A 10365-nucleotide genomic window follows, 5' to 3' on the forward strand; every position below is an offset into this window, starting at 1 on the left:
ATTCTATTGTTTTGCTATTTTATTCTATTCAAATTTATTGAATTTGAGTTTCAGGAGAAGGTTATATTCTATTTTCTTCTGTTCTTTTATTTTCGATTCTATTTTGTTCTGTCTTACTCCATTCTTTTCGCTTTTAATTTTCCATTCTATCCCTTTATTTTCTATTCTTTTATTTTGTATTAGGTTCTGTTTTACTCTGATATATTCTATTTTTTATTTTCTATTATATTTTTTCTATTATATTCTATTCCTTTATTTTCTATTCTATTTATTCTCTTTGAAAATTTGAATTCGATTTGAAAATTATTCTAATTTTGCCCCAAATTTTGTTTCGTTATTTCAGATTTGTTTAAATTCGTTACTATTGTAATGCGGAAATTCGGATACATCTGAATAACGAAAAGTATGTCCAAATTTCGATTTGGAATGCAACAACACATGTCTAATTTTAGGTCTTATATGAGTAAATTCAACATAGGAAGACGGGCAAGTAAAAAACAAACTCTGCAGTGTTGGGACTGACATGACCTCCCCTCCCCCACCGCCATTTTTGGTGTCTATTTTTGGAGTCCAAAATACCACATGGACATCTGAGACTTCGTACAACCCAACATACCACATGCTGATAACGATCTCTCCATTTGTTCTTTATGCCACACTTCAACACTGTATGTCCACCTGCTTATTGTACAGCGCCACAGACTATGCAGGTGATTTGAGGGCTGGATACATGAGACCAGGTTGCACATACTGTAGCATGCTGCGGGTTTGCAGCGCCGCCATCCTAAACCAGCAATGTGGATTTGGTTGGACAGAAAATGGACCACAGCCAGGGTAGATGGCGGCTCACCTACCTTATCCAGATCTTGCAGGGAGAAAATTTCGGCAATGAAGCCGTGGCGGTCTGCCTGCTGGCCAATTTCCTCGGCGATAGCCTGCGCCTGTCCCTTCTGCGTCCCGTAGAGCAGCAGGAATCTCTTTTTACGCACGCCGCACATGGCGAAGCTCCACCTGTCCAGCACAAAGGAAATGGAAAAGCTTTAAAACCTGACCTCTGACCTTCTTTTCAGTCTTGCCCAATTGTACCGGCTCCTCTCCTGAACTAGAATGGCTTCACCACACACTGTGAGCTTCTCACAATGTGCATTAGAAGCTGCAGCAAGTCAGATAGATCCCACCTCATTTGCTGGCTGGAGGACATCCAGCATCTTCTAGCTTTTTCCTCCCCAGACTTACTGTCCCTGGCCCCGCCCTCTAAAGAGAGCTCTTATCTTAGGAGTCCATTCGTTGGTTATCCAGGGGCGCCCCTAACAAGAACTTTCCTAAACTATCCTATCAATCTGTAACCAATCAGATGAGCTTTTACACTACATTGTTGGCAGAAGATCTAAAGGGGGTTGTACACTTAGATTTCAACCCCTTCCTGTGCAGGCCTTGCGTCTTATTAAGGGTTGGTTCACGCCTACAGGCGCAACCAAGCACGTGCGCCTTTCCCCGAGTGTGTTGCAAACATATCCGCACATTGCGTGTAAGGCAGCCCAGTAATTTCTATGGGCCACCCTAGACGCAAGGAATGCAGGAAAAATCATGCTTTTTTGCAAAAATGCGCCACACCATGCAGTTTGGCCGGGGAGTTTGCAGGTGCATGGGGTGCCAGTAGCAATTAACGCCACTGCTGCACGCCCGCTAAAGGGCATTGGGAAAGAATGCGGTTTTGTAAGCATTCCCAATGCGCAAATTGCCCAAGTGCTTTTTGACATCTGGGAGCAGGGTGGACTTCTCAATCACTGGATTGGCTCACAGCAGTCACATGACCCGTCATAAAAGGAGACTGAGAGATGTCTGACAGCTCAGTCACTCTGCGGGGGAGCTTGCGAGTGAGCGCGCTCTCAACACGGAAGCCTTGGTCGTTCATAGACGCATTAGTGCAGCGTGCGGGGAGGTTAAAGCTTGCCTCATTGAACATATGCATTAGGTGGGCAGCAAGAGGGTAATATGTGGGATGAGCTTAACCACCTCAGCCCCGGAAGGATTTACCCTCTTAACCACTTCAGCCCCGGAAGGATTTACCCCCTTAACCCCCCTAGCGGTATTCCCGAGTCTGGCTCGGGGTGGATTTTCAATACCAAAAGCGGTATCCCCGAGCCAGACTCGGGATCGCATCGCAGGATCCAGGAAGAGTTTACTTACCTTGTCCCCTGGATCCTGCGATGTCTCTCCGCTGTGATCGGCGAGCCGCCGTGTCTCGCTCGATTCACAGTGCCGAGCTCCGTTCCCTGCGAGCGTTGCGACGCACAGGGACGGAGTTCGGTGGCAAATTCAAAAAGTGAAACACACAGTATAGATACAGTACTGTCATCTTACAGATTACAGTACGGTATCAAATAATTACACATCCCCTTTGTCCCTAGTGGTCTGTGCAGTGTCCTGCATGCAGTTTTATATTATAAATACTGTTCTTTCTGCCTGGAAACTGGAGATTGTCCATAGCAACCAAAACCGTCCCTTTACATCAAAAGTGGCTTTAGAGCAGCTAGAAAACAGCGATAATAAATTAGAATCATTTGCAGAATTGAGCGACAGTGATTTGTGGGAAAATCCGTCATCAAACACTAAAAGTAACGAAAGCGACAATTCTGCAACTGAGCAAATTTCAGTGTTTTTAATTTGATTACACTATTGAATGATTTTTATTATTATTACTGTATTTATCGGCGTATAACACGCACAGGCGTATAACACGCGCATTCATTTTAAGAGGGAAGTTTCAGGAAAAAAACTTAATTTTTAAATAAGGAACTTTGAAGCAAAATAAGGGTCAGTGCCCATCTGCAGCCTCACCATTGACATCAATGCAGCCTGATCAATGCCCATCTGCAGCCTCACCATTGCCATCAATGTAGCAGCCTCATCATTGCCATCAATGCAGCAGCTTCACCATTGCCATCAATGCATCAGCCTCACCATTACCTTCAATGCAGCAGTCTCGCCAATGCCATCAGTGCAGACTGATCGATGCCCATCTGCAGCCTAGAGGATACAGGGAGGGGGCGGGACGAGCGCCGACAGATTACATACAGTGAGAATCTCCTATGATAGACAAAACAGTAGTCCAATGGCAGCCCAGGAGACGGGACTTCTTATTACAGAGGCCGCCAAGTAAACAGAAGATTCTCACTGTATGTAACCTGACGGCGCTCGTAACACCCCCCCCCCCCCCCCCCCCGTGGCAGCTAAAATTGAAGTATTGGCGTATAACACGCACGCGATATTTGCATCCGATTTTCATGGTGAAAAAGTGAGTGTTATACGCCAATAAATACAGTATATTATTATCTGTTATAATTATTTATTATATTATAATTTTTTATTTCGTTTTTCAAACTTTATCATACCCGGAATGTCTACTAGACTCTGGTTTGGACAGATTTAAGTGAATTATTCCTAAGAATTACAGGCCTACAATATAAAACGCCAAATTTCTGTGCAAAATAATGGTACCGCTTTCAGCACCTAAAATATGAATTAATCATACCGCCAGGGAGGTTAACCACTTCAGCCCCGGAAGGATTTACCCCCATAACCACTTCAGCCCCAAGCCTATTTTTCAAATTTGTTGTTTACAATTCAAATCTTTTTTTTTTTAGGCTAGAAAATTACTTTTTTGAATAAAAAAAGCCCCCATCAGAGGTGCCCATCACAGATGTCAATCAGTGCCCATCAAAAATGGCAATCAGTGTCCAGCAGTAATGCCTGTTGGTGACGCCTATCAGTGACCATCAGTGCCACCTATCAGTGCCGCCTATTATTATAAACAGAAAAACTTTTTTTTTTTTAAATGAAAGTCTTTTATAATTTGTTTAGCAAAAAATAAAAACCCCAGGTGGTGATTAAATACCACCAAAAGAAAGCTCTATTTGTGAGGGGAAAATTATAAAAAAAATTTAATTTGGCTACAGTGTTGTATGCCCGCGCAATTGTCATTCAAAGTGCAACAGCACTGAAAGCTGAAAATTGGCCTGGGCAGGAAGAGGGTGAAAGTGCCCGGTATTGAAAAGGTTAAAATTTAAAGAGGCAGTACACACTTTTGTTTGCATTTTCCCCCTTAACCTTTTGGTATATTTTATTGTAAGAGCACTTTCACACTGAGGCGCTTTACAGGCGCTACAGCGCTAAAAATAGCGCCTGTAAAGAGTCTCTCCAGTCTCTCCAGTGTGAAAGCCCCGAGTGCTTTCACACTGGAGCGGTGCGCTTGCAGGATGGTTAAAAAAAAAGTCCTGCAAGCCGTATCTTTGCGGCGCTATAGGAGCGGTGTATTCACCGCTCCTAAAGCGCCCCTTCCCTTTGAAAACAATGGGGCAGCGCCACAAACCCTGCGGGCAGTTTTAACCCTTTTTCGTCCACTAGTGGGGGTTAAAACTGCCCCGCTAGCGGCCGAATAGCGCCGCTAAAAGAACGGTAAAGCGGCACTAAATATAGTGCTGCTTTATCGCCGACGTCCACAACGCCCCAGTCTGAAAGTAGCCTTAGTAAAACACATTAAGGCCTCATGCACACAGGATGTTAAAATAACGTTATGAAAATGCCAGTATCTTTGCAGTGTTTTAAAACTTTTTTCAGCTTTTTTCAACGTTTTTGCAAAAGCGTTTTTAAGCGTTTTTTTTTTTTTTTTCAAAATTTTTTTTTTTTTTTCAATGGATCAAAAACGTTAAAAAACAATGGTGAGTGACGTTTTTGACCGTTTATCAGCGTTAGAGCGTTTTTACAGCTGAAAACCGTCTCTCAGAACCCACTGGTCCTGGGTTTTTTTTTACAGCTTAAAAATGCCTATGCCATTTGCAGCTCAAAAACGCCTAGGTGGGCATGAAGCCATAGACTAACATAGACAGGCCTTTTTAAGCTGCAAAAAAACGCTCAAAAAAGCGGCTGTAAAAGCGTCTGTGTGCATGAGGCCTAAAAATATTAAAAGCTCATAAAAATGATTTGGCACGTTAACATTTTGCTGTTTGTACTTCTTTCCCCCCTACTGTCCCCTATGTTGAATAACAAAAACAAAAAAAAAAAAAAACCACACAAGGAAAATCAGACATAATAATAAAGAGAACATCAACATTATTCAGCATATCCTTTGTCCAAGTTACCAGAGAGAAAATGTACTTTTTTTTTTACTGCTCTTAGCCACCGCCCCCCAAACCTGTACAACCATCAACTCACATGACAACAATCTCTCTTCCAAAATTTTTATTGGTGAATTTACACAGACATATGAACCATCACCGAGATTTCAAGTTTTACTGAGGTATTTTTTATATGATATGGGATGTATAATACACCAAAAAAGAAGAAATATAAAAGGTTCAAAAATCAAACTGAATCCGTTTTTTCTTTATACCATAAAACAATCTTAAATCAATACAATGAAATTAGAAACAGCAAAAAAAAAACAAATATTATCCCCGATCATATTAGAAAGTGATGGTTTACATGTGTTTTACACACGTTTTTAGCCCCAATGACTTCCATTAGATCACATGTTTTGCCATGTTTTCTGAAAAGCGCACCAAAGAAGTGGCATGCGGTACTTTTCAGAAAAACGATCCTAATAGAAATCGATGGAACTGTGGCTAAAAATTCATGTAAAATGCATGTAAACCGCGCACACACACCTGCTCTGCCGCCAAAATGCAGCGCGCCAATGTGAACCCGGCCTAAGTCGTCGCCCCCCCCCCCCCCCCCCACGTCTCTGATCTCCAAAACTAAACTCAAAACTGTTTCTAGTTTTGGAAAGAGGGGTGAAGGGTTAGAACCTCTGTCTGTTTTTTATTGCTGTCAGTTTCCCCGATGTAGAGATTTTCCCTCCGTATTTCCCCCCCGGTGACCACTGACACAGAATGTAACTGAAAGGCTTACCTTTTAAGGTTGTCATTGGAACAGGAGATGAGGGGAAATCTTCCCATGGGGACATGTGTTCCAGTGACACCGATCTAAGAGAAGAATTTCTCTGACCTTGGAGAGATTTCCTCTCACTTTTTGTGTCTCTGGGAGCTTTCTCTACACTAAGAAAGGGCTTTATATACAATTTAACCAAAGCATGAAAATTAACACTTCGAAATAATAAATGTAGCGGGCACCTACTTTTAGGTAGGTGACCTTTTTGGTAGTTTACCAAGTCAGGTAAATTTAGACAGGCTTGTGCTAGTACAGCAGGCCTGTTTTTTGTTCATTGCTCATTTGAGTGGCAGGTAGTTTGTATGCTAGTCTCGCCCAATCATTAATTTGCTTGGTAATGCCCGGGACTCTCATAAAAAAGCGGGGTCACATGGTTGAGAAAAGGTCTTCCGGGCTTCCTGTTGGAGCGTGGAGAAGCCAGCCTGGTTCCCGGAGGGGAGAGGTTTCCCCCTCCGGGGAGCCAACGGAGCTCCCCCCTTGTGAGAACCGGTCTCCATAGAGGAAGAGACGACATCTTACAGCATGTAGTCGCTGGTGTCGTTGGCCGCCCCTGCGGGGAAGGGAGTGGGCCATACAGGAGAGAAAGGAACGAAGAATCATTGCGGGAGAAGTAGCAACAAAGCGGAAGGAAACTGGGCAATCGATAGTTTATGAGTGGCACATGGACTATTGATCACGTGAGTGAAAGCCCAAGGGAAGGGTACTGCCAGAGGCTGAGGGAGGTTGGTACGCAAGTCAGTGAGACAGGCAGTGATGGCCTGTGACTTTGTGTTCAGCAATGCCCCGGGATTCCAGTCAGTCGGGCGAGAGAAGTTATTCAGAGTGACTCTTTCTCGGCTTAACTTGGAAGTACCATGCAGATGGGAAGTAGTGGTAAAAAGGTAGCGGTGAAGCTGCAAGCACACATAGAGATACGGACTGTTCTTGAAAAGTCATGCAGATGAAGAAGTTATTCAGAGTAACTCTTTATCAATTATTCTCTATCAAATCTACTTCCATCTTCCCTGATTGAAGAAATCACACAAAGCGATTCCCTAACTATCCGCAAATGATTCTAGTTTTCCCGTAAGAGACAGTGAAAAGATGATAATGTAACAAAAGAGCATCTCAAAAGAAGTCCTTCTCCCATCCCAGTTCATGTTAATTAATAAAGCAAGAGAAAAAGCATTATGGACTGTGTTTGGATTTTATGGGCCGCGATGGGTTAGGTGGTAAACATGAATTACGGATATAACAAATATTTAGCCGCTCCTTCGGGGGTAAGCGCTTCATGTGGGGGCCTCGTCCGCTAGCCATCTCCCATAGCAACGAAATCTGCATTTCAGTGACTGCTGCCAAGATAGCCTGCAGTATAACAGTACCTGCCACCAGGGGTCGCTGGGGAGGACTTTGAAAATGTGCAGCTACAGTTCCTCGCGCGCTGAACCAACAAGTGGGGGGTGGAGCCACGCCCCAGAGGAAAAGTTCTCAGCGTGCCACGCGCCAGAGCGAGACAGGCAGAGGAAGATGGAGGAAGGTGTTGGGAATACACTTGCCATGCAGCGGTTATCTGATTTGCAGGACCGGGTTCTGACTGACACCGGTGTTCGATTGGAGCTAACCGGAGGACTGGCATTGGGAGTGATTGACGGAGTGGAGAGGCTCTGTATGTTGTGTCCCGGATGCCGGAGGCCTACAGTTGAAGTCACCGCCTGCTGGGCCCAGTGTGGACATTGTGGTATCCAGTTGACACGATTGGGACCTGTTCAACAAGAGGTCAAATACTATTCTGCTAATATTGCAACAGGACTTTGCCGCAAGAACAGGTGATTCAGAAGGCCGGAGAGGGTTGCGTATCGCCTGCAGCAGCAGTGGAGGAGCTCCCTTCTGATTCGGCTGAATCAGAGCCACCAGAAGATCAGGTAAGATCTAATGGAAAAGCCTGTAGCCTGGCTGGGGACTCAGGGACTGTTGAAGTTGTTGCCCAGTCTTTGGAAGAAACCCCTGAGGAGCCGGTTAGCAGTAAGCCCTTTGATTTGCCCGTCCGGAAGGAGCCTAAGTTACAGGAGGGGGATCCCTCGGGTGAGCCGGACAGGGTAGACGGAGGCCGGGCTGTAGATTGGGGATCACCACAGATTCTGGAAAAATATGGATCTATGGACAATATGTTCGAGTGGTCATCTCAAGAAGAGTTTGATTCAAGTATTGAGGAGGAATATTTCCTGGAAAGTTCAACTTCAGTGGAGGCTTCCACAGGAGTGTCAGGAAAGTTGTCTGGTACAGTTAAAACTCCAGTACCCCCGTTTAATGTTTCGAGTACTACCCTTCCTACTAGGACAGCTACGTTTCAACAATGGGTCAGCAGAGCTACTGACGCTTGTGTTTTGCCTGGTAGAGGAAAGGCTAAAGATTTGCCTAGACTCTCAAGATTCCAAATCGAGGTTCAGAGAAAAGTAGCTCAGGAGTGGTGCTTCGACTACCCCTATGTTCCGGAACATATTATGGAAATTATTGAAAGTTCTCGGGAAGCATGGGAGGGCGAACTTGTTTGGGATTATCTCCATGTTCCTAAGCCAAAGAGGACACCTGATAGTGAGGTTTGGGTCCGGTTTAAAGACATTCATCGTAAATGGAGACTTGGAAGAGCGATTCACAAAGATAGGGTATTGGTGGTGAAGGCTGGACAAAATACCCACAGCTACTCTATCTCGGTGAGAGGACCAGGGGACAGTCGGAAAAGATTGCCTGACCCGAGGTACTATTTGTGAGTGGAATTGTTGAAGTGTATTCACAAATGTATTTTACACCCAGATTGACTGCAGAATGGCAGATGGGTTAGGGTGAGTTTTCCCCAAATACTTTGTTCAGCAGGAAACTCACATTCATGGTGCCTAACAAGGACAAAGTTATGGACACTAGGGTGTGCTGTCTCTGCTAAGTCCCTTTGCTGCACAAGTACTCCTATAAAGACTCTTGTTTAAGAGCCTAACAGAAAGTTTATTTGCCAACGGGCAGACGGATTGAATTGCTGAGCATGTCTGTTTGGGATGCGCTCTGCAGGAGGACTGCTGGACTCCTTTTGAGGGAGCAATTATCCCAACAGAAACGTACATGCCATAAAGAATTGTAAATTTGTTCAATTACCCGGTAGAGGATGTTAACCCCCTCTGTTTGGTAATGTGTGTGTAGTAGTTAGCAATAGTTATAAATATTTTGTGTCTTCTTTTAGGAATATTGAAGATGTGACGGCTGTCTATCTCACAGATGAAGGCCTGTGGTAAGCAGAGTATTCCTCCTGCGGGAGCAGTGCTTTGGTTCCGCTTGTATGGAATGTTAGCTGTAGGGACCTACAGTAGGGCCATGTAAATTGTATAAAATATGTTATGTTGCCATTGTGTACAGAGATATTGATGTTATTGTTTTTCAAGTTATTTTTCCTTTCAACCATTCCATTTGATATAATGAGATACGCTTTCCCCTTAAAACTAAGGGGGTACTCTGAATTAATTCCCCACAACTGGGGACAGTTATGATTCAAGTGGGGGGTGTATGTAGCGGGCACCTACTTTTAGGTAGGTGACCTTTTTGGTAGTTTACTAAGTCAGGTAAATTTAGACAGGCTTGTGCTATTACAGCAGGCCTGTTTTTGTTCATTTCTCATTTGAGTGGCAGGTAGTTTGTATGCTAGTCTCGGCCAATCATTAATTTGCTTGGTAATGCCCGGGACTCTCATATAAAAGCAGGGTCACATGGTTAAGAAAAGGTCTCCAGTGCTTCCTGTTGGAGCGTGGAGAAGCCAGCCTGGTTCCCGGAGGGGAGAGGTTTCCCCCTCCGGGGAGCCAACGGAGCTCCCCCCTTGCAAGAAGGGTGGGGAACCGGTCTCCATGGAGGAAGAGACGACATCTTACAGCATGTAGTCGCTGGTGTCGTTGACCGCCCCTGTGGGGAGGGGAGCTGGCCATAAAGGAGAGAAAGGAACTAAGAATCATTGCAAGAGAAGTAGCAACAAAGCAGAAGGAAACTGGGCGATCGATCGTTTATGAGTGGCACATGGACTATTGATCATGTGAGTGAAAGCCCAAGGGAAAGGTACTGCCAGAGGCTGAGGGATGTTGGTACGCAAGTCAGTGAGACAGGCAGTGATGGCCTGTGACTTTGGGTTCAGCAATGCCCCGGGATTTCAATCAGTCGGGCGAGAGAAGTTATTCAGAGTTACTCTTTCTCGGCTCAACTTGGAAGTACCATGCAGATGGGAAGTAGTGGTAAAAAGGTAGCGGTGAAGCTGCAAGCACACATATAGAGATACGGACTGTTCTTGAAAAGTCATGCAGATGAAGAAGTTATTCAGAGTGACTCTTTATCAATTATTCTCTATCAAATCTACTTCCATCTTCCGATTGAAGAAATCACACAAAGTGATTTCCTAACTATCCGCAA

The 10365-nt window shown here is 44.5% G+C and overlaps 2 protein-coding genes across 2 annotated transcripts in view; both read right to left on the bottom strand.

Annotated features, from left to right (window-relative positions):
* Positions 1 to 10365, bottom strand: part of LOC141145590 (E3 ubiquitin-protein ligase TRIM39-like) — a 278243-nt gene that overhangs the window by 209495 nt on the left and 58383 nt on the right. The window lies entirely within an intron of this gene.
* Positions 1 to 10365, bottom strand: part of MTRR (5-methyltetrahydrofolate-homocysteine methyltransferase reductase) — a 122968-nt gene that overhangs the window by 72798 nt on the left and 39805 nt on the right. Inside the window, exon 2 of the mRNA XM_073632409.1 lies at positions 855 to 1011. Within this exon, the coding sequence (XP_073488510.1) occupies positions 855 to 998 (144 nt within the window). The 5' untranslated portion in view covers positions 999 to 1011. The remainder of the gene's footprint in view (positions 1 to 854; positions 1012 to 10365) is intronic.

This window comes from Aquarana catesbeiana, linkage group LG05, assembly GCF_042186555.1.
Source record: "Aquarana catesbeiana isolate 2022-GZ linkage group LG05, ASM4218655v1, whole genome shotgun sequence".
In the NCBI taxonomy this organism is placed as follows: domain Eukaryota; kingdom Metazoa; phylum Chordata; class Amphibia; order Anura; family Ranidae; genus Aquarana; species Aquarana catesbeiana.